This window comes from Dendrobates tinctorius, unplaced genomic scaffold, assembly GCF_039654945.1.
Source record: "Dendrobates tinctorius isolate UK_male_01 unplaced genomic scaffold, ASM3965494v1 ptg000075l, whole genome shotgun sequence".
NCBI lineage: Eukaryota > Metazoa > Chordata > Amphibia > Anura > Dendrobatidae > Dendrobates > Dendrobates tinctorius.
In genome coordinates, this window is record NW_027361743.1 from 26,962,709 (window position 1) to 26,987,386 (window position 24,678).

Below are 24,678 nucleotides of genomic sequence, written 5' to 3' on the forward strand. Positions count from 1 at the left end.
TCATGCTTCTTAGCACACCTGCCTAGCCTTGCATTCCGGCGTGCTCTCTGCGCACGCTCTGTCTAACCCTGCACTCAGGCGCGCTTCCCAGCGCGCGCTCTGTCTAAATCTGTACTCAATCTAATGGAGCTTTTTTTTGGACTCCATGCGCTGCTTAATAATATACAAGATTATAGTTGAGATGAAAGATCAATGTTTTTATTACCAACGCGTTTTGAAGTATGAGCTACTTCTTCCTCAGGGGATGACAGTCATGAAAAAATAGCGTTGCTTCCAGACTAAATACACTCCTCATTTAAAATTTTGGAAGCAACAATATTTAGTGTGGAGTGTATTTAGTCTGGAAGCAACGCTATTTTTTCATGTCTGTCATCCCCTGAGGAAGAAGTAGCTCATACTTCGAAACGCGTAGGGAATAAAAACATTGATCTTTAATCTCAACTGTAATCTTATATATTATTAAGCAGCGCACGGAGTCCAAAAAAAGCTCCATTGGATTTTATACTTCGGCGGTCATCTGTCTGACCCTTGGATGTGCAGCAGCTTATTATTAATCCTATGTGCCTTTTCTCTCCGACAACAGGTGAGTAGAATTTATATATTTCTATTATCTTATCATCCGATATGACCCTATTTGCGCTTTTATGTTCCTATAGTGCAAACCATTAAATCTGTACTCAAGCGTGCTCCTTTGCACGCGTCCTGCTTTGCTCGCACCCGGGCGTGCTTGTCTGTGTGCACCATACGTGCTCCCGTGTACTCAATTTACACTATCCAGTATCTAGCGCACTCCAAGGTTCACGCCTTGTATTGTCCTGTACCCTCTGTGCTTCCGTATACTCGCCCTGTACCATCCTACACCCTGTGTCCACGCTTTGCACACTCCTGTTTTCTGCACACTCCCTGTTGCAACTTGCTAGACACACTCACTCGTGTCTCCTGTGAGCCAGCCACCTGGTTCCAGTAGTCGTGATCCTCTCTAGGTCAGCTCGCCCTGGGTGGGTTGGTGCCACGACCCAGAGGGTCCATTCCAGTAGTCGTCACAAGTACCTACCTGATAAAGGAAGGATGGTACTTTTCTGATGAGGTGATGCATTGACAATAGTGATGATGATAGTGGTGCCCAATCCCATTATTGTAGGTAGATCCTTTCCTGGATCAAGTAACTGACTAGACGGCGGGCGTGTTGATGTAGCCGTGCGGCAAGAGGTGACGCATCAACAGCCAGAAGCGATGACTCAACCTTCCAGTGTGGAACGCAGGTCATAGCGCTGTGGCAACCGGCAAACATAGGTGACGATGGCGTTGCTTATTGTGGCGGCAGGATATACTCAGCAGTCAGAGGTGATGAATGCGCATCCCATTAAGGAACACAGGCCATGACGGTATGAAAATTAGTAATGGGAATTATTGGGAGATTTGATGACAAGAGGTGCCAAATATGCTAAGAAAACACAGGGGGAATTTTCTGAACTGACCCAGACATAAGTGAAATGATAACAACTTATCCGGCCATTAATAATAATCTTTATTTATATAGCGCCAACATATTCCGCAGCGCTTTACAGTTTAAGAGTTTCAAAACACAAGTCATAAGTAAAAACGTTAACAATACAATAATTAAAGCAAAATATGACGACCCTACTTGTGAGAGCTTACAATCTACAGTGAGGTGGGGGAGATACAGAGTACAGGTGTGTATTTACAATGATGTATTTACAATGATGTTCCAGCCATCTTGAGGGAGTGAGGGATGGATGGAGATAGTGAATGGGCTACACATGCACACTTACTTCTATACTCTGAAAGATCTTTGAACAAATTTTTAAACAGCATGTATGTAAGTACTTGGCTAAAAATAAAGTAATTAACCAGAGCCAACATGGGTTTATAGCAAACAAGTCATGCCAGACTAATCTAATTTCCTTCTATCATGGAATCATCACTGAGTGGGTAGATCAGTGAAATGCGGTAGATCTAGTATATCTGACTTCAGCAAAGCATTGATACAGTATCTCATACTATCATTATTGAAAAAAATGACGAAATATAGGATTGAAAAGGCTACGGGTTACCTTGATTCATAACTGTTGGTCAACATTTTTATAAAAGATCTAGATAAACGAAATAAAGAGACTAATCAAATTTGCAGACGATGCAAAGCTAGGAGGGATAGCTAACACCAGGGAAGACAAAGGATTCAGAAGGATCTAGATAAGCGTGAACAATGGGCATGGACTAATAGAATAATATTTAACGGAGAAATGCAAGATTCTACATCTGGGCAAGAAAAACAAAAATTACATCTACAGAATGGGAGAAAGAAACTAAGCAACTGTACAGGTGAAAAAGACTTGGGTATACTAATAGATCACAGGCTGCGCATGAGTCAACAGTTTGATGCAGCAGCAAAAAAAGCCAACACAGTTCTAGGATGTATTAAGAGAATCATAGAGTCTAGATCACATGAAGTTATTATCCGCCTCTACTTCTCCATGGCCAGGCCTCATCTGGAATACTGTGTCCAGTTCTGAGCACCACATTAAAAAAAAACATTGAAAAACTGGAGAAAGTTTAGAGAAGAGCTACCAGGAAGGTGAGCGGACTGCAAAGTATGTCCTATGAGGAACGGTTAAAGGATCTGGGAATGTTTAGCAAAATAAAAAGGCTAAGAGGAGACTTAATAGCCGTCTACAAATATCTGAAGGGATGTCACATTGCAGAGGGATCATCATTATTCTCATTTGCACATGGAAACATGAAAAGCAGTGGAATGAAACTGAAAGGGAGAAGATACAGATTCGATATTAGAGAAAACTTTTTGACAGTGAGGGTGATCAATGAGTGGAACAGGCTGCCATGAGGTGGTGAGTTCTCCTTCAATGGAAGTCTTCACACAGAGGTTGGACAGACATCTGACTGAGATGGTTTAGTGAATCCTGCATTGAGCAGGAGGGTGGACACGATGACCCTGGAGGTCCCATCCAACACACTAACATTCTATGATTCTATGATCTGTAACCTGGTTTATCTAAGTTTTCCAGCACCAGGGGCAATAATTCAGTTTGGTGCCCCCCAAGTGGTGTGTGTAGTCGTCATTTGACCAATCATTCATATGCGATTTGCACACTTTGCAACGAGCTGCTCTTCCTACTTCTCTCAAAGTTCAGTGAAAAACTGAGAGGAGCAGGAAGAAAAGCTGATTGCCACATAAGTATGAAAACTGCATATAAGTGAAGTGTCCATGTGATGACTGATGGAACCAGCAAGGAGAGCTGAATCCTGACAGTGAGTCTTATTCCACATAGCTTAATTCATGGACATCTATGATATCTTTGCCTGTGTGGATTGGATGGGCTGTTATCGACATCTGGTGAGAATTTCATATCAATGGCACCTTTAGAAATATATTTACTCAGAAAATTGGTGAGGTGTTCAATATTTATTTCGCCCGCAGTACCTGTCTCCATTAACAAGAATGACCACGATATTTGGGACGCCCGTGATACAAGTCCAAAAATACAATTGTGAAAATTACGTTTTCTGCAAATGGATTCTTTATAGTCCTTTATCATTTCATAGAGATTCTCACAGGTTTGTTTGTTTTTCTCTTGAATCCATTATTAATTGTGTTCCATAGAATTGATATTCTTCCTTCTAAACGTTTTTTGTGCATTTTTAAATATTAGAAACGGGGGGATCATTTAAGGACTTGAGGTTTGTTTCTGCTAGTCTTCATAAAAAGCAATACTGCAGAGCCATGACAATGCATTGATCACACATACGTGTACAGTTCCATGTTGACTGGTTTTCATTATATTACCACCAGCGCACATGGACTTTTTCCAAGCTGTCGGAGCGCCTGTGATGAGATTTGGAAGAGTTACCAAACCATGAACTCAGGAAAAAGTAACTCTTCAACTGCCTGTTAGAAACCAAAGAGTAACGAATGATGAAGATGAAATCTACTGTGGAGCAGCTTTATAAATGAGATCTGCAACAATCGCTGTTGTTTCTTCCAAATATAGAGCATGACACAGGGAATCCTGTCTTTGGTGCACTTTGGACCTCTGTGTCATGCACCACCCCCCCATACATTGTGCACACCGTGAAGACAGACGGTCCCTTTAAAGGGGTGGTCCGAACCTGATATTGATTTTCATCCTAAATGTCTATTTCTTTTAATAATCATTTTTCTAATATGATTTAATTAAAAAAGTGCCCACCCTTCCCTCTATAATCACTTTATTTTTTTTACCCTATTTGATGACCTTCCCTCTACAAACTAATTGCTTTATTTATTTTTTTAACCTATTTGATGACGCTTTGTTTGAGAATCCCCAGCACTGGGATACTCAAATTGGAAGTCATCAGAGGTCAATTCCGTGGTATGCCCAGTGCCAGCTCCCTTCTTACTGTGCAATATTTTTTTCAGTGCACAGTGACAGTTCGCTCCCTCACCAACTCTAATTAGAAGTGATGAGCTGGTAACAGAATGCACTGTCAGTGCGCACTGTAAGGAGAGAACATGCCAGGCAGAGACCAGTTCTGCCCTCGAAACAGATGTCACTTTCGCCTCTGGATGAAGAAAGAGCTAAATGTGCATCGAGGCGGCGGGGACATCATACAAACCTGTGGGCAGTGCATGTAAGTGTGTACGCTTTATTTATATACTTCATTGTATTACCCATCACATCAGTTTAAATAAAGGAAAAGTCTTATTCCATTGTGCTTAAAAACATTTTGGTAACATGATAGCTCATTTAATATGTACTTGATATGGCTGTGTACACGGTTATGTACGCCCCTGTGTTACAAATGTTTGTGTCCATATTTTAACTGTTTTTAATTAATTGATCTCTTATTGGGCTTCATAAACTCTTTGGGTTTGCCCTTTATTTATAGTCTATCAATATACAGGGTACACAGAAAGCTGCCAATCAGTGGTTTTGGGGGGGGGGGGGGGGGGGTAATAAAGCGCTCAGCATTTGAGCACCGCTAGATATGCAGCAGAGAAAACTGTGATTCTATCAGAACTGCTGCACCGAATAAACTAAGTGATACATCACTGGAATCAGGGTCTCAGCCCCTACATAATGCTAGATTACATAACAAAAACACATGGACAGGTTCTCTTTAAAGTAATATAGATCCCTAGCCAGGTTCTGAGAGTCATTGCTTCTGGTTTCTACTGGTTGTGCTCCTCTTTACTCCTTTGTCCACAGTGTCACCTGGGAATAAAGACACTACAGGAATACGTTGGGGGAAGTATGTATAGAAGATACAGGTCATCCAGGAGATTTACCTGTTGTTTTAGAAACCTAAGAGGTCGCCCCCTTTATAATACATTTATAATCCCAACCACATATTCGAATATGATTACTTTTTAGGTTTCCATTTTTACTTTATTATTATTTTATTGTAATTTATTGATAAAATTACTGCCAGTAAAGGAATGACGTATGGGAGCCCTTGTGCAAAAGGCCATATTATGGCTACATATAATTTTGAGTTTTTCAAAGTTTTAATATGGCAGCATAGAAATGTATAGTGCCCTACTTACATCCGTGGAGTCATACAGGTTTATTCCTTGTTAAATTGTTCTATTAATCTAAGATTTTTATCTCTAGAAGCATTTCTCATAGGGAAGAATACCACCATAATATGTGCCATACAGAGGTATAATATCCACAAACTGGATTGTAAGTATCATTGACCCTTATCTATCGTATAAATCTAAAGGATAACAGTCAAGTAAAAAAAAAAAACTCCAGCACATGGCGAACCACCAGGAATCTGCCCAATACGAGGCCGAACCTATGCCCTCGGGGAGCACTATCTGAAGTCCTTGCAAGGGGTAATCGCACAATTATACAATACTAGTACAAACTAAGTTATCATACAGTATAGATAATATTTATATATCTTGTATGATGGCCGCCGGACGAGTCCTTGAGGGGAGATACAGTTGTGGCTACCTAGAAGCACAATTCTGGGTATTGCTATAGATACACCACTAGAGGGAGCTATATTCCTGTGATTTTGTAATGTGTCCAGGTTCCTTTCCTGAGTAATTGATATATTATCCAAGACCCTTGAAATATATATATGTATGATGGGGGAGGGGTAGTTTAGAGCAGGGGACTTTACCCCCTTACGATGTACAGGTGCTCCTCCCAAAATTAGAATATCATCAAAAAGTTAATTTATTTCATTTTTTTCAATACAAAAAGTTAAACTCGTATATTATATAGAGTCATTACAGAGTGATCTATTTCACATGTTTATTTCCATTAATGTTGATGATTATGGCTTACAGCCAATGAAAACCAAAAACTCATTATCTCAGTAAATTAGAATACTTTATAGCACCAGCTTGAAAAATGATTTTAAAATCTGAAATCTTGGCCTACAGAATTGTATGTTCAGTAAATGCACTCAATACTTGGTCGGGGCTCCTTTTGCATCAATTACTGCATCAATGCGGCGTGGCATGGAGGCGATCAGTCTGTGGCACTGCTGAGGGGTTATGGAAGCCCAGGTTGCTTTGATAGCAGCCTTCAGCTCGTCTGCATTGTTGGGTCTGGTGTCTCATCTTCCTCTTGACAATACCCCATAGATTCTCTATGGGGTTAAGGTCAGGTGAGTTTGCTACCAATCAAGCACAGTGATACTGTTGTTTGTAAACCAGGTATCGGTACTTTTGGCAGTGTGGACAGGTGCCAAGTCCTGCTGGAGAATGACATTTCCATCTCCAAAAAGCTTGTCGGCAGAGGGAAGCATGAAGTGCTCTAAAATTTCCTGGTAGACGGCTGCACTGACTTTGGTCTTGATAAAACACAGTGGACCTACACCAGTAGATGACATGGCTCCCCAAACCATCACTGAATGTGGAAACTTCACTCTATACCTCAAGCAGTTTGGATTGTGGCCTCTCCACTCTTGCTCCAGACTCTGGGACCTTGATTTCCAAATGAAATGCAAAATTTACTTTCATCTGAAAACAACACCTTGGACCACTGAGCAACAGCCCAGTTCTTTTTCTCCTTGGCCCTGGTAAGACGCTTCTGGCGTTGTCTATTGGTCATGAGTGGCTTGACACAAGGAATGCGACACTTGTAGCCCATGTCCTGGATATGTCTGTGTGTGCTGGCTCTTGAAGCAATGGCTCCAGCAGCAGTCCACTCCTTGTGAATCTCCTCCAAATTTTTGAATGGCCTTTTCTTAACAATCCTTTCAAGGCTGCGGTTATCCCAGTTGCTTGTGCACCTTTTTCTACCACACTTTTTCCTTCCACTCAACTTTCCATTAATGCTTGAATACAGCACTCTGTGACCAGCCAGCTTCTTTAGCAATTACCTTTTGTGGCTTACCTTCCTTTGTGGAGTGTGTCAGTGACTGCCTTCTGGATATCTGTCAAGTCAGCAGTCTTCCCCATGATTGTGGAGTCTACTGAAACAGACTAAGGGACCTTTTTAAACACCTAAGAAGCCTTTGCAGGTGTTTTTTGTTAATTATTCTAATTTACTGATATAATGACTTTTGGGTTGTGTTTTTCAACAATAACAGAAATAAAGACGTGAAATAGATCACTCAGACAGGAGAGCGGGAGCAGAAACACAAAGCTGAACATCTGTCTGAGAGTCTGCTGCTAGAGACAGATTACACTTGACAACAGGCAGTGGACAGCAATGCAGCCAAAGAGAGACACCTGGTCGACCATACTTTGGTTGGGGGCAGAAACTGTCATTGTGGGTATACAAAGTGCAATTTTGGTATTATTTGTGGGATTTCTCATAGGTTGATTCTGCTGACAATCTAGTAAGTGAATGGCGTAGTGGAAAGCCAATACTGAGCAGGATGGATACCATGAATAGATCTTCTGGGCTCATATGTCCCTCAGACATCAGTTTTGGAGCATGACTGTGACCTCTCCCCCATCAGCAGCTCCGTAGAGTAATTATAAGAGTGGATGTGCTCAGTTATTAACCTTCTTTTTTAATTTAATGGCTTTAAATCACAATTTTCTAACATGTACTTAGTCTCCGATAACGTAAACCATGGTGAAGGGTCTGTGGTGGCTTTGGACTTCTTCAAGACAACGTACCGAACATTCCGAGACCGGGGAGCGGATTCTACACAGAATCATTTATAGAAAAAGGTTTTAAGCCCTAACAAAAGAGAATAACAATGACATAATATGAAGTGAAACCTGGTCTGGAAAATGTCACCCTCGTTGTGGAGAGTTATCTTTTTTTCCACTATTGCTGTGTGTGGGCCTCCAGGGGAGCAGACAGCTCTCCATGAGGAACAGCTGAGCCATGGCTGACACCTCCTGTGAGCAGGCCGCTGGCTCTGTGCACAGCATAGGTGAGGCCTATGTCAGAGCTTTATTTACGACCCAAACTCAAGTGGTCAGGTGGTGGATTTAACTGCGGGCAGGTGTTAGTCCACAAAGTGTGAGGCCCGTATTACCCACAGGCCCTCCGCCTCACTGCTCTCTGGAACTAATATATGTGACTGGTGACAAACCCTATGTGAACAAGGCTTAGAGGGATTGTACCAAGTATATACGGTCTTCCCTATCGATCGCTGGAGGCCTGACTGTCGATACCCCCACCGATTCTGAGTACGGGGCTCTGTATGGCGTAGAGGTCCAGCGTGTACATCTTCACTTCATTCATTGTCCATGTTATTGCTGACTATCAGTTCCATACACAATGAATAGCGCGCATATCATTGACAGCTACTACATTCAGAGCCCTATTCTCGGGATCAGTGGGGGTCCCAGCAGTGAAACCCACAGCAAACAATAAATGATCCCCTATCCATAGGGAATAACTTATAACCTTGCCACAGCCCTTTAGGTTCTGCAGCTTTTAAGTTTAGATTCCTCACTGTTTACACTATTTCCAAGATCTCCACTTGCAGTCAGTGAATAGAAACTTATATTTGTATGCAGAATCTGAATCCCTGTGCAAGACTCATAGCGCTCCCATCTAAAGCTTTTGTCTTTATGTATACAGCCTAAATAATCCTGTTACTTCCTAGGCAAGCTCCCATCAGGCTTGGTGCACACCAACGTATTTTCTGTCATCCAAGAGAATTGGGACCATTATGCAAATCACACTCTGATCAAACTCTAATCCAAGGAGAAGATGGAGAAAAAAAATGTCACCGTCTTCTCCATTCTCCATACTGTCAGTCTGTGAGAATTGGACTGCATTCAGATGTCATCCGAGTGCAGCCCAATGTTTTCCACATACTTATTGACTTGCATGGTTGAGTGTGATATGAAAATCGGATAAAACTCGGCAAGCAAAATTTTCTTTCCTCAGACACAGTCACTCTGAGGAAAAAATGTGTTCGGCCCCATACACTAAGATCAGATCACACTCGACCCGAAAATACAGTCATCTGCTCAAGCACTTTGGATGTGTGTAAGGCGGCCAGGATGGTAGTCATGGCAACGAGCTGTTGTGTTCCCACACCCTGGCGCCTCACAGATGAAACATAATGTTCCTTCTGCTGTATGTGCAGCATGCACAACAGAGCACTCACATCAGAGTCCCCTCTGCTTCTGTCACTCCAGCTCTGGATCCACGAGCTCCACAAACAACTTCAGAGACAGTGTCCTTTCTCAACAGTTCAACTTTACAGTAAGGCTTCCATCACAGATGCGGCACAGTGTGTATAGAGTGACATTGGGTCGCCCTCCCAGGGCTGTGGGGTACTCGGTACCGGGCCGGTCTCTCAGAGGGGAATGTCACAGCAGCGGTGACCCGGTCCGTGGTCCTGGGCGCCCATGTAAAAGGGGTTGAGTTGGGAATAAAGTTTATAAGTGATTCGTGACGCCACCTGTGGTGTTCGGCAAGGGAGGTGTTATGCCGCGCTGCAGACAGATCCTCTGGGACAGATGGTGTGGTGCAGCAATGACGTTATAGCCCTCCACAGGCAGGGCTGTAGTCCCAGGGCAGTGTAGCGGAATGTTTAGGAAGAGGGTGCAGTGTTTGGCACAGAGATGTGGCAGTGCTGAGGATGTTGCAGGAAGAAGGCAAGGACACAACAGGGTGCAGTTTCTTTACCTTTACTTGGCAAACGCAGTCCAGGGTCCTGGTTACAGATGGCACAGGAGCAGGCTAGCCTGGAAGCAACTCAGGGATCTCTCTATCAGATGGGTTGTGTAGTCTCCTTCCTAGCACTGGCTTGAGGTACATGCAGTACACTGAAGTTCCTCCTTTTTATCTTCTCTTAGAACTGCCTCGTATGGCAGACAGCTGTAGCCCTCAATCTCTCTTGGCTCACCCGTTGCTGTTGTGCCTCCGAGTCTTAGTTGGGAATAGAGCATTTACAGCTTCCTATTCCTCTGGTTTCTGTTGCAGGACCTTCAGTATCCATACAACCATGGAGACCAGGTTCCAGATCATGCGCTAGCATCGGGAGGGAGCTCTCTTTCCTCAGCTCAATCTCCAGTTTCTCTCCACACGTCTACACTCTTTGCGCTCCTCACAATAACACCTGATTTCCCTTCCTGGCCCTCAGAGAGCACTCCTCCCCCCAATTCTGGTTCAGAGCTCCCTCTGCTGGCCTGGAGTGGGAACTGTGTTGAATGACATGGTTAACTGTTAGAGAGACCCTTCATTGCCTCCAAGCCGGACATCACCCTCCCTGGAGGAAGGTAATGCCACTGTGGCGACCATACTCCTGGGGGCGCCACATTATTCCTAAGGCGGAGTTCATTTTTTTCGCGTTTCCGCGGTGGTTTTAACCGCGCGATTTTGCCGCGAAAACGCGAAAAATAAGCATCCCATGCATTCCTATGGGATTCCGCAATGCTGTGCTAATGCTGCTCTAATTTGCGGAATCGCGGCGATCCCGCACCCATAGGAATGCATTGTTCCGCTTACTTCCCGCATGTGGCTGTGCACACCATGCGGAAAGTAAGCAGAACAATTGCGGATGGTACCCATGGTCCGGAGGAGAGGAGACTGTCCTCCGGGCTTTGGGTACCATATCCCTGTAAAAAATAGAATTTAAAATAAAAAATATTGTTATTCTCACCCTCCGACGTCCCGCGCATCCTTCCCGCTTCTCTTCACGCTCCGGTCCCAGTAGTCCTTTGCGAAAATGCTCGCGATGACGTCCGTTCTCGCGGGATCGCGAAGTCTCGCGGTCATTCGCGTGACGTCATCGCAAATTACCGCGAGACGTCGCGATCCCGCGAGAACGGACGCCATCACGGGCATTTTCATAAAGGATTACTGGGAACGGATGCGCGGGACGTCGGAGGGTGAGAATAACACCATTTTTTTTTTTTTTACATTCTATCTTTTACTACTGATGCTGCATAGGCGGCCTCAGTAGTAAAAAGTTGGTCACACTCGTCAAACACTATGTTTGACGAGTGTGACCAACCTGTCAATCAGTTCTCCAAGCGATGCTACAGATCGCTTGGAAAACGCTAGCATTTTGCAAGCTAATTACTCTTTCAAAATGCTAGTTTTTCCGCGGGAAAATCGCGGGAATTTAAAATGCGATTTTCCCGCGGACTGGAATTCCGGAATTCTCGCGGTAATTTCCGCGAGAGTTCCGGTACGTGTGCACTTAGCCTTAGACTTCCTTGTCTTCCTAGCAATCGCTGCTCTTCCTGGACAATCTCTGTCCTGTCTTAGTAATCTCTGCTCTTCCTGGACAACCCGTGTCCCCTATTCCAACAATCACTGCTTCTTCCTGGACAATCCCTGTCCTATTCCAGCAATCACTGCTTCTTCCTGGACAATCCCTGTCCTATTCCAACAATCACTGCTTCTTCCTGGACAATGCCTGTCCCGTCCATGCTATTAGGCCCACCAGCTTCCTACCATTCCCTTGTACGGCTTCAAAAAGAAAAAGGTACCAGGCTCACCGTCTCAGCTTCACCTGCCCCAGTCGTAGACCTCGGATCCTCTTCAAGATGGTTACATTCAAGCTGGTGACCGCTTGCACGCCACTCAGCCTGGGGCCCCTTCTTGCCAAAGCAACCTTATCCCCACGGCTGTCAGACTGTCCTTGCTCATTGTTGCATCTGTACTGCTTCTCACCATGTGCAAGGCTGCCCGGGCTCTATTCTCTAACCCGGAGGGCCTATCACTATACCCTATTGCTCTGCACTACCCTACTCTGTAACTCCTCCGAGTCTGGAAAACCCCTATGCTAACTATATCTACTCTAAGACTCTTATTCCCTGTCTCTAGTGTGCCCCACTAATCTAGTCCTCCTATTGTCCTATGCTGACCCTAATCCTACACACAACAAATATCACATACTCATACATTCACATTGCAGTACATAAACACATTAACACTTACAACCGCTCTGGAACCACACACATAAAGTGTGAACAATGTCCAAAGAGGGGGAAGCATGTGATGACCTTCGTCACCTCCTTACATGTGCATTCTCCAGTTTAAGCTGACCATACACCATAGAGATTTCCATTTTCTGAAAGACTTCTCCAACGTAGTAGGTTTATAAAGGCTGCCGGGCTAGACAAGTACACCGTAAGTTAAAACAACAATTCTTCTCTGCCATTTTCTGTGACCTGGGTTGGCACCAATAACCTTACAATTTATTTCCAACGTTTAATGTCACGTGTTGTGGCATAGCTAAAATTTGATGGGCCCTGATGCAATATTTGGACCAGCCCCCCCCCTTTATATTCTGAATTAAAAAACATATATATGTGCCCTCCATCCTGGTATATATGTCCCTCATCATGGCCCCATCCTAGTGTATATATACATGCTGCCACTGTTATTTAATGTATAGAATAAATAAACCATTATACTCACCAGGGCGTACATAGAAGTCATGGGTCTCCATAGCAAAAGTATAATGCACCCCCACATAGTCCTCCATATAGTATAATGCACACTCATAGTCCTCCATTCAGTATAATGCACACTCATAGTCCTCCATACAGTTTAATGCATTCCATAGGTCTAATAATATACTACATAATATACTACACAGCACATAGGTACTCCATATAGTATAATGCACAGTGCATAGTCCTCCATATAGTATAATGCACAGCCCATAGTCCTCCATACAGTTTAATGCATTCCATAGGTCTAATAATATACTACATAATATACTACACAGCACATAGGTCCTCCATATAGTATAATGCACAGCCCATAGTCCTCCATATAGTGTAATGTATTCCATAGGTCTCCATATACTACATAGCCCATAGTCCTCCATATAGTATAATGCACAGTCCATAGTCCTCCATATAGTATAATGCATTGCATAGGTCTCCTTATACTATACAGCCCATAGTCCTCGCTATTGCATAATGCACAGCCCATCATCATCCATAATGTATAATGCACAGTCCATAGTCATCTATAAAATATAATGCAACCCATAGTATTCATCCATAAAGAATAATGCACCCCATAGTAGTCAATTATAAAGTATAATGCACCCCATAATAGTCATCCATAAAGTATAATGCTCCCCATAGTAGTCCATTATAAAGTATAATGCACCCCCCATAGTCATCTATAAAGTATAATGCACCCCATAGTCATCTATAAAGTATAATGCACCCCATAGTCATCTATAAAGTATAATGTACCCCCCATAGTAATCTATAAAGTATAATGCACTCCATAGTAGTCATTCATAAAGTATAATGTACCCACATAGTAGTTATCCATAAAGTATAATGCACCACATAGTAGTCAATTATAAAGTATAATGCACCCCATAGTCATCTATAAAGTATAATGCACCCCATAGTAGTCATTCATAAAGTATAATGCACCCCATAGTCATCTATAAAGTATAATACACCCCATAGTCATCTATAAAGTATAATGCACCCCATAGTCATCTATAAAGTATAATGTACCCCATAGTCATCTATAAAGTATAATGCACCCCATAGTCATCCATAAAGTATAATGCACCCCATAGTCATCCATAAAGTATAATGCACCCCATAGTCATCCATAAAGTATAATGCACCCCATAGTCATCTATAAAGTATAATGCACCCCCATAGTAATCTATAAAGTATAATGCACTCCATAGTAGTCATTCATAAAGTATAATGCACCCCCATAGTAGTCAATTATAAAGTATGACACACCACCAATAGTCATCTATAAAGTTTAATGCACCCCATAGTCATCTATAAAGTTTAATGCACCCCATAGTCATATATAAAGTATAATGCACCCCCATAGTAATCTATAAAGTATAATGCACTCCATAGAAGTCATTCATAAAGTATAATGCACCTCATAGTAGTCAATTATAAAGTATGACACACCCCCAATAGTCATCTATAAAGTATAATGCACCCCATAGTAGTCATTCATAAAGTATAATGCACCCCATAGTCATCTATAAAGTATAATGCACCTCATAGTAGTCGATGATAAAGTATAATGCACCCCATAGTCATCTATAAAGTATAATGTACCCCATAGTCATTTATAAATTATAATGCACCCCATAGTCATCTATAAAGTATAATGCACCCCCCATAGTCATCTATAAAGTATAATGCACCCCATAGTCATCTATAAATTATAATGCACCGCATAGTCATCCATAAAGTATAATGCACCCCATAGTCATCCATAAAGTATAATGCACCCCATAGTCCTCTATAAAGTATAATGCACCCCATAGTCCTCTATAAAGTATAATGCACCCCATAGTCATCCATAAAGTATAATGCACCCCATAGTCATCCATAAAGTATAATGCACCCCATAGTCATTTATAAAGTATAATGCACCCCATAGTCATCTATAAAGTATAATGCACCCCATAGTCATCTATAAAGTATAATGCACCCCATAGTCATCCATAAAGTATAATGCACCCCATAGTCATCTATAAAGTATAATGCACCCCATAGTCATCCATAAAGTATAATGCACCCCATAGTCATCCATAAAGTATAATGCACCCCATAGTCATCCATAAAGTATAATGCACCCCATAGTCATCCATAAAGTATAATGCACCCCATAGTCATCCATAAAGTATAATGCACCCCATAGTCATCCATAAAGTATAATGCACCCCATAGTCATCCATAAAGTATAATGCACCCCATAGTCATCTATAAAGTATAATGCACCCCCCATAGTAATCTATAAAGTATAATGCACTCCATAGTAGTCATTCATAAAGTATAATGCACCCCATAGTCATCTATAAAGTATAATGCACCTCATAGTAGTCGATGATAAAGTATAATGCACCCCATAGTCGTCTATAAAGTATAATGCACCCCATAGTCATCTATAAAGTATAATGCACCCCATAGTCATCTATAAAGTATAATGCACCCCATAGTCAGCACCCCATAGTCATCTATAAAGTATAATGCACCCCATAGTCATCCATAAAGTATAATGCACCCCATAGTCATCTATAAAGTACAATGCACCCCATAGTCATCCATAAAGTATAATGCACCCCATAGTCATCTATAAAGTATAATGCACCCCATAGTCATCTATAAAGTATAATGCACCGCATAGTCATCCATAAAGTATAATGCACCACATAGTCCTTTATAAAGTATAATGCACCCCATAGTCATCTATAAAGTATAATGTACCCCATAGTCATCTATAAAGTATAATGCACCCCCATAGTCATCCATAAAGTATAATGCACCCCATAGTCATCTATAAAGTATAATGCACCCCATAGTCAGCACCCCATAGTCATCTATAAAGTATAATGCACCCCATAGTCATCCATAAAGTATAATGCACCCCATAGTCATCTATAAAGTACAATGCACCCCATAGTCATCCATAAAGTATAATGCACCCCATAGTCATCTATAAAGTATAATGCACCCCATAGTCATCTATAAAGTATAATGCACCGCATAGTCATCCATAAAGTATAATGCACCACATAGTCCTTTATAAAGTATAATGCACCCCATAGTCATCTATAAAGTATAATGTACCCCATAGTCATCTATAAAGTATAATGCACCCCCATAGTCATCCATAAAGTATAATGCACCCCATAGTCATCTATAAAGTATAATGTACCCCATAGTCATCTATAAAGTATAATGCACCCCCATAGTCATCCATAAAGTATAATGCACCCCATAGTCATCTATAAAGTATAATGTACCCCATAGTCATCTATAAAGTATAATGCACCCCATAGTCATCCAAAAAGTATAATGCACCCCATAGTCATCCATAAAGTATAATGCACCCCATAGTCATCTATAAAGTATAATGCACCCCATAGTCATCCATAAAGTATAATGCACCCCATAATCGTCTATAAAGTATAATGCACCCCATAGTCATCCATAAAGTATAATGCACCCCATAGTCATCCATAAAGTATAATGCACCCCATAGTCATCCATAAAGTATAATGCACCCCATAGTCATCTATAAAGTATAATGCACCGCATAGTCATCCATAAAGTATAATGCACCCCATAGTCATCCATAAAGTATAATGCACCCCATAGTCATCTATAAAGTATAATGCACCCCATAGTCATCTATAAAGTATAATGCACCGCATAGTCATCCATAAAGTATAATGCGCCACATAGTCCTTTATAAAGTATAATGCACCGCATAGTCATCCATAAAGTATAATGCACCCCATAGTCATCTATAAAGTATAATGCACCGCATAGTCATCCATAAAGTATAATGCGCCACATAGTCCTTTATAAAGTATAATGCACCCCATAGTCATCTATAAAGTATAATGCACCCCATAGTCATCCATAAAGTATAATGCACCCCATAATCGTCTATAAAGTATAATGCACCCCATAGTCATCCATAAAGTATAATGCACCCCATAGTCATCCATAAAGTATAATGCACCCCATAGTCATCTATAAAGTATAATGCACCCCATAGTCATCTATAAAGTATAATGCACCGCATAGTCATCCATAAAGTATAATGCGCCACATAGTCCTTTATAAAGTATAATGCACCGCATAGTCATCCATAAAGTATAATGCACCACATAGTCCTTTATAAAGTATAATGCACCCCATAGTCATCTATAAAGTATAATGCACCTCATAGTCCTTTATAAAGTATAATGCACCGCATAGTCCTTTATAAAGTATAATGCACCGCATAGTCATCCATAAAGTATAATGCACCACATAGTCATCTATAAAGTATAATGCACCCCATAGTCATCTATAAAGTATAATGCACCCCATAGTCATCCATAAAGTATAATGCACCCCATAGTCATCCATAAAGTATAATGCACCCCATAGTCATCCATAAAGTATAATGCACCCCATAGTCATCCAAAAAGTATAATGCACCCCCATAGTCATCCATAAAGTATAATGCACCCCCATAGTCATCCATAAAGTATAATGCACCCCCATAGTCATCCATAAAGTATAATGCACCCCATAGTCATCTATAAAGTATAATGCACCCCATAGTCATCTATAAAGTATAATGTACCCCATAGTCATCTATAAAGTATAATGTACCCCATAGTCATCTATAAAGTATAATGCACCCCCATAGTCATCCATAAAGTATAATGCACCCCATAGTCATCTATAAAGTATAATGTACCCCATAGTCATCTATAAAGTATAATGCACCCCCATAGTCATCCATAAAGTATAATGCACCCCATAGTCATCCATAAAGTATAATGCACCCCATAGTCATCTATAAAGTATAATGTACCCCATAGTCATCTATAAAGTATAATGCACCCCCATAGTCATCCATAAAGTATAATGCACCCCATAGTCATCTATAAAGTATAATGTACCCCATAGTCATCTATAAAGTATAATGCACCCCCATAGTCATCCATAAAGTATAATGCACCCCATAGTCATCCATAAAGTATAATGCACCCCATAGTCATCTATAAAGTATAATGTACCCCATAGTCATCTATAAAGTATAATGCACCCCCATAGTCATCCATAAAGTATAATGCACCCCCATAGTCATCCATAAAGTATAATGCACCCCATAGTCATCTATAAAGTATAATGCACCCCCATAGTCATCCATAAAGTATAATGTACCCCATAGTCATCTATAATGTATAATACACCCCATAGTCATCTATAAAGTACAATGCACCCCATAGTCATCCATAAAGTATAATGCACCCCATAGTCATCTATAAAGTATAATGCACCCCATAGTCATCTATAAAGTATAATGCACCGCATAGTCATCCATAAAGTATAATGCACCACATAGTCCTTTATAAAGTATAATGCACCCCATAGTCATCTATAAAGTATAATGTACCCCATAGTCATCTGTAAAGTATAATGCACCCCATAGTCATCTATAAAGTATAATGCACCCCATAGTCATCTGTAAAGTATAATGCACCCCATAGTCATCTATAAAGTATAATGCACCCCATAGTCATCTATAAAGTATAATGCACCCCATAGTCATTTATAGTAGAAGGGCCACTGATTTAAAACAAATAAATACTCACCTTCCCTACGCTTCCCCGCTCCATGGCGTCCTCTTCAGAAGCCGATAGCTGACTTCAGCGTGTGATGGGAGTGCATGACGCCACTGCCATGTGCCCCCAATCACGCTCACACCATCGTCAGCTGCTGACCTCTGATTTGGCCATCAGCGTGTTTTGCTGCCCAGAGACCCGAAATCTGTGCAGTGCAATACATTTCAGCTGCATGTGCATCAAAGGAAAACACGTTCAGTTGGATTTTTATGCTGGCGTCAGTGTACCCCTGACCAGCCAGGCCCGGGCGCAGCGGCAACCACTGCGACTGTGGTCGTTACGCCACTGCTCACCTGTCATTAAAGAGGAATTCCTTCCTTTCTTGTTAAAATATGGTGTAACGCTAGGCTATGCCATTAGTTTGTGATTGGTGGGGGTCCATCCTCTGAGCCCAGCACTGACCTTGAAAATGAGGGAGCCACACCACCGATTTAGCACTTTTCTTCCTTCAGTCTGCAATTTACTGGGGGTCTTAGAAGACAGACCGATTCTGTCTTGCATGGATAACACAAATCCCTAGTGTGACCGACTCTAGTCTGTTTGGGTTGTTTCAGATGTCATTGATTATCGGTGCAATGTCGGAATCGGATCACCATGTACAGACTGGCCGCACATCTCCTGACTCGACGGTGACAGCTTCATATATTTCTATTATTTTTCACTTATGGAATTGTTTGGAGAACTGAGTGGAATTTCAATGTTTCTTCACTAAAAACGCAATAAGAAAATACTGTGTCAAAAAAACACTTAAACAAAGGAAAACTTATCAAAAAAGCACATCTAAAATGCGATAATCAGAACACAAAGCTATTGTATATTTTGGGGCAGACAACTGTGGAAAAAGTGTCCGTGCTCACTTCACCAACACAATGCATCTTGCCCTGGTGGTAATAGCTGATGGCCAGCAGTTAGAGGACTTGGACCTGTCTATAAAGGAGTTGAGAAGCTGTCGACACCATCCTTAAAGGTTGTATAGTGATATAGTGCATTGCCATGTTTTGCATGTTGTTTTATGTACTTTGCGGCTTGCAGCAGTTACCTAAACAGTTGGTAGGGTTGGCTATTGGGGCCAGTGTGGCGCCCCCAGGAGTATGGCCGCCACAGTGACTTTGCCGTCCTCCAGGGAGGGTAGTGCCAGGCTTGGAAGCAGTGAGGGGTCTCTCTCGCAGTTAAACTATACATGCAACACAGTTCCATTCCAGGCCAGCAGGGGGGGGACTCTGAACCGGATTTGAAGGGAGGAGTGCTCTCTGAGGGCCAAGAGGAAGGAGGGTGAAGTGTGGAGAGAAGCTAGAGGTTGAGCTGAGGAAAGAGAGAGCTCCCTCCCAGTGAGAGCGCATAAATTGGACCCTGGTCTCCACGGTTGTACGGATACTAATGGTCCTGCAACAGACACGAGAGGAGTAGGAGGCTGTAAATGCCCTACCCCCATCTAAGACTCGGAGGCACAACAGCATGGAGTGAGCCAAGAGAGGAATAGCGGCTACAGCTGTCTGCCATACGAGGAGTGCTAGTAAAAGAGAATTAGGAGGAACTTCAGTGTAACTCAGTGCTAGGAGTACTTCATTCAAATAAGCGCTAAGAAGGAGACTGCACAGCCCTTCTGCTGAGAGAGAATCCTCAGCTGCTTCCAGGCTAGCCTGCTCCGGTACCATCTGCAATCAGGACCCTGGACTGCATTTATCAAGTAAAGGTACAGAAATTGCACCCCGCTGTGTCTTGTCTGCTTCCTTCCTTTCCGGCACTGCTACATCCCCGTGCCATCCCCATCTACACTGCCCTGGGACTACAGCTTCACCTGTGGGGAGCTTTTACATCTTTGCTGCACCATACCATCAGTCCCAGTGGATCTGCATGCAGCGTCGGCTTAACATCTCACATGCCGAACACCACAGGTGGCGTCACGAACTATTCCATTAACTACATTCCACCATTCAAACTTCCCCTATTAATTGGGCACCCAGGGCCACGGACCGAGTCACCGCTGCTGTGACACATCTCGCTGACACCGGCCCGGTACCGAGTATCCCACAGCCCTGGGAGGGCGACCCACCAGCCCATGAAGAGAGGAGTTAGATGGACAAAGAAAATAGGGGAAAGTATTGAAAGGCAGACCTGCATCGCAAAAAGGTGTTGTGTGCGAAGAAGGGAGACCATACTTGGATATCAAGTTTTCGAGAAATCAATTGGCAGAAGAATCCTTATCTCAGGCAAATGGGGGCCTACAGCAAATGATATCTGTACCAGGTACAAAATGGAGGTGTAGCCTGGCCTGTGGGTCATAGGAAAGATGGCCAGACTGAGACATGGGTTCTCCTATGGGGAACTGATGCATTGGCACAGCAAGGGTGGGGAGTCACCCACATCAAGAAAATAGTCATGAGGGCTCAAAGCGACTCATCTCAGGGTATACCTATACCGTCACGTGTAACTGTGAAGTTCCTGCTTCTGGACTGTGCAGAAGATGTGTGCTTTAAGTGTCGTGTCTGCTAGCTGATGTATATAGGTTATACAAGTTTGTTCAGTAAAGAAAAGTTTATTTTTGGATCTAGTCTCACTCAATCATTTCTACTTCATCAGGTCCTGGCCCGCCATCTCAATACTTCATTTGGTCCTGGCCTGCCATGTCAATACTTCATCAGGTCCTGGCCTATCATGTCAATACTTCATCGGGTCCTGGCCTGCCATGTCAATCCTTCATCGGGTTTTGGCCTGCCATGTCAATACGTCTTCGGGTCCTGGCCTGCCATGTCAATACTTCATTGGGTCCTGGCCTGCCATGTCAATACTTCATCAGGTCCTGGCCTATCATGTCAATACTTCATCGGGTCCTGGCCTGCCATGTCAATCCTTCATCGGGTTTTGGCCTGCCATGTCAATACGTCTTCGGGTCCTGGCCTGCCATGTCAATACTTCATTGGGTCCTGGCCTGCCATGTCAATACTTCTTCAGGTCCTGGCCCACCATATCAATACTTCTTTGAGTCCTGGCCTGCCATGTCAATACCTCATCGGGTCCTGGCATGCCATGTCAATATTTCTTCAAGTCTTGGCCTGCCATGTCAATACTTCATCGGGTCTTGGCCTGCCATGTCAATACTTCGTCGGGTCTTGGCCTACCATGTCAATACTTCATCGGGTCCTGGCCTGCCATGTCAATCCTTCGTCGGGTCTTGGCCTGCCATGTCAATACTTCGTCGGGTCTTGGCCTGCCATGTCAATACTTCATCGGGTCCTGGCCTGCCATGTCAATCCTTCGTCGGGTCTTGGCCTTGCCATGTCAGTACTTAGTTGGGTCCTGGCCTGCCATGTCAATACTTCATCGGGTCCTGGCGCGCCATCTCAATACTTTGTTGGGTCCTGGCCTGCCATGTCAATACTTTGTCGGGTCTTAGAATCATAGAATCATAGAATCGTAGAGTTGGAAGGGACCTCCTGGGCCATCTGGTCCAACCCCCTGCTCAAAGCAGGATTCGCTAAATCATCCCAGTTAGATGTCTGTCCAGCCTCTGTTTGAAGACTTCCATTGAAGGAGAACTCACCACTTCTCGTGGCAGCCTGTTCCACTCATTGATCACTCTAACTGTCAAAAAGTTTTTTCTAATATCTAATCTGTGTCTCCTCCCATTCAGTTTCATCCCATTGCTTCTAGTCTTTCCTTGTGCAAATGAGAATAAAGTTGATCCTTCTACAATGTGACAGCCCTTTAGATATTTGTAGACAGCTATTAAGTCTCCTCTCAGTCTTCTCTTTTGCAAACTAAACATTCCCTTGGCCTGCCATGTCAAGGTGGTCTACAATGGCATATAGGTAAGGTAAAAGCACACATCCAGCCAGGATCCTCATTTTTCTGGAATGTCCGGGGACACGGAAATAACCCTCGGCCAGGGTGTCCTTCGGCATTACAGGTGCACCAGTTTCCTATGAGACCACCTTTTTATTGCCTTCTTCCCAATGGCATCTAAACAAATTAAACATTTTGAAATGATCAAATTATGCCGTCTAAAACCCCATCTACAACTGGTCAATAACTATTATGATTTGCTCATCATCTCTAGTCTGATTGACAAATATACGGATGGATGGTCAATGCATTTCTTTCTAATTACGGTATGCGGGCTTCAGTGGGTGCATGCATATGTTTGGTACTTGACCGCTGAGATCAGTGATTGCCTGCAGCGGTCTTATTACTGATGTACGTAACTGTGTCAGCAAGTACCACTGGACTGACAGTGCGGAAATATTCACATTTACAAACTACTGCACTCAGGGAGGGCGATACTAGCATGTCCTGAATGCAGGATTACCATATCCCACGCTGGATTTATGGCGTACGGTTGTATAATTCGTGGTTGCCTCCATGTGCGTTCTTGTCTAGTCAGATTACCTCTCGCAGTTATTTTTATCTGTCTGCAACTGTATCACTTCCTGAGCGCAAAAATAGATTGGACATTTCTTTGGTTCATATGAACCATTTGCTCAGAATGCTTTTCCCCTCTGGGATATGATGATCCGATACACGGGATGTATTTTTACATACCATGAACGGTAAAGTGGTCAGCTGTTGTCACTATGCCAGTGCGAAGGCTGTGAAAGTCCCACCATATATACAGTATGCCCTATATATGTGCAGAAAGTGGCGGTATGTAGAGAGGTAGCTATAGGAGGTGCTGATGGCAAAGTTGTACCAAGGCCCTAGTATCGATTTGCAGGACCCTGGTCCAGGTCACTTCTGCGTGGCCCCTGGGCAAAAGTCATGGGAATCGCCTCCTACCTGCCGGCATCACTGACTCTTCTTTTGATTAGCGCGGGTTATTATTTCGGTATGATGACCAAATGAAACAAATGATGCTTTTCTCCAGTCTATTTGCCTGCCTTTAGCTGCATTGATATCAGAATGTACTCATTTGGAGTTCAGATGATGGCAGTGATGAGGCAGCTCAGCACCTGTGTCACGAACTCTGCGGATAAGCTGCTGCAGCTGGAGATTGTTCTGATAAGCACCACACTCAGAGGAGGAGCCAGGCGCTGACCCATCACTGCCATCAGCTGTACTCCAAATGAGTATGCTTGGATATCAATGCAGCTAAGTGCAGGCAAATAGACTGAGGAAAAGCAAAGGTATGGAAGCCATTTACATCATGTATTTTTTTTTTACAGGAATGAAGAAAAATCCCTTAAGAAAGTGATTTACAAAGTTTTACAACCTTCCCTGCTGGATAAAATTATGGCGAAAATTAAAGTTTAGCTGCTCTTTAAGTATCTGGAGGCCTTTGCACCCAACAGTGTCGGTCGGGCTTGTGCTGTTTCAAGTTTTCTCCTTTTATAAATTAGTATCTGATCTGTTATAAAGCTATTGTGTAACTTTAAAAACGTTTTTTTTAATTGTCTCTTTACCATCATTTACCAGCCAATATGTCTGCGGCGACATTCCAGCATTCCCCATATGTGAAGTAGGGGAACAGGAATGTGACGGGCTTTTTTTTTACGAAGCTTCTTGCAGATCAGTCACGCTGTATATTGCACCAGGCTTGGTGACATCTCTCTCCAGGGACTTCGGCCCCCTGTCCCGGCCACAAGCAGCTGCTGATCTTAATTACTTGTCAAAACCCCCTAATGATTGACGAAATCATAAGATGTTCATCAAGGGGCAAAACAAATCAGTCGCAATCCAGCACACTTACATGTCACAGTGAGCATGATAGTCACATATTTCCATTGATATTCTGATGTATTAAACTTGGTGGCAGACAGAGAAGAACTAAGTGAAGACCGGACGCAGCAGCTCTCGCCTGCTCCCTCTTAGGCTATGTGCACACGCTGCGGATTCACCTGCGGGTTTTTCCGCGCGGTTCCGCAGGTAAAACCGCAGGTAAAGTGACCTGCCGTTTTCCTGCGGATTTGCCTGCGGTTTGACACCTGGACAATGGAACAGGTGCCAAACGGCTGCAGAATCCGCAGAAAGAATTGACATGCTGCGGTTTGTAAACCGCAGCAAAACCGCGCTGAAAAAAACGCAGCGTGAGCACAGCGGTTTTGAAAACCCATAGGATAACATGGTACTGTACCATGTCTGCAGAACTGCTGCGGATCCGCAGGGCCAAAAACGCTGCGGAACTGCAGC

At 42.9% G+C, this 24,678-nt stretch overlaps 1 protein-coding gene across 1 annotated transcript in view; it reads left to right on the forward strand.

The window, feature by feature from the left end:
• The window catches only part of NUP58 (nucleoporin 58), a 148,221-nt gene extending 124,119 nt beyond the window's left edge, over positions 1-24,102 (forward strand). Inside the window, exon 13 of the mRNA XM_073583119.1 lies at positions 23,715-24,102. Coding sequence (XP_073439220.1) covers positions 23,715-23,743 — 29 coding nt within the window. The 3' untranslated portion in view covers positions 23,744-24,102. The remainder of the gene's footprint in view (positions 1-23,714) is intronic.
• The last annotated feature ends 576 nt before the right edge of the window (positions 24,103-24,678 follow it).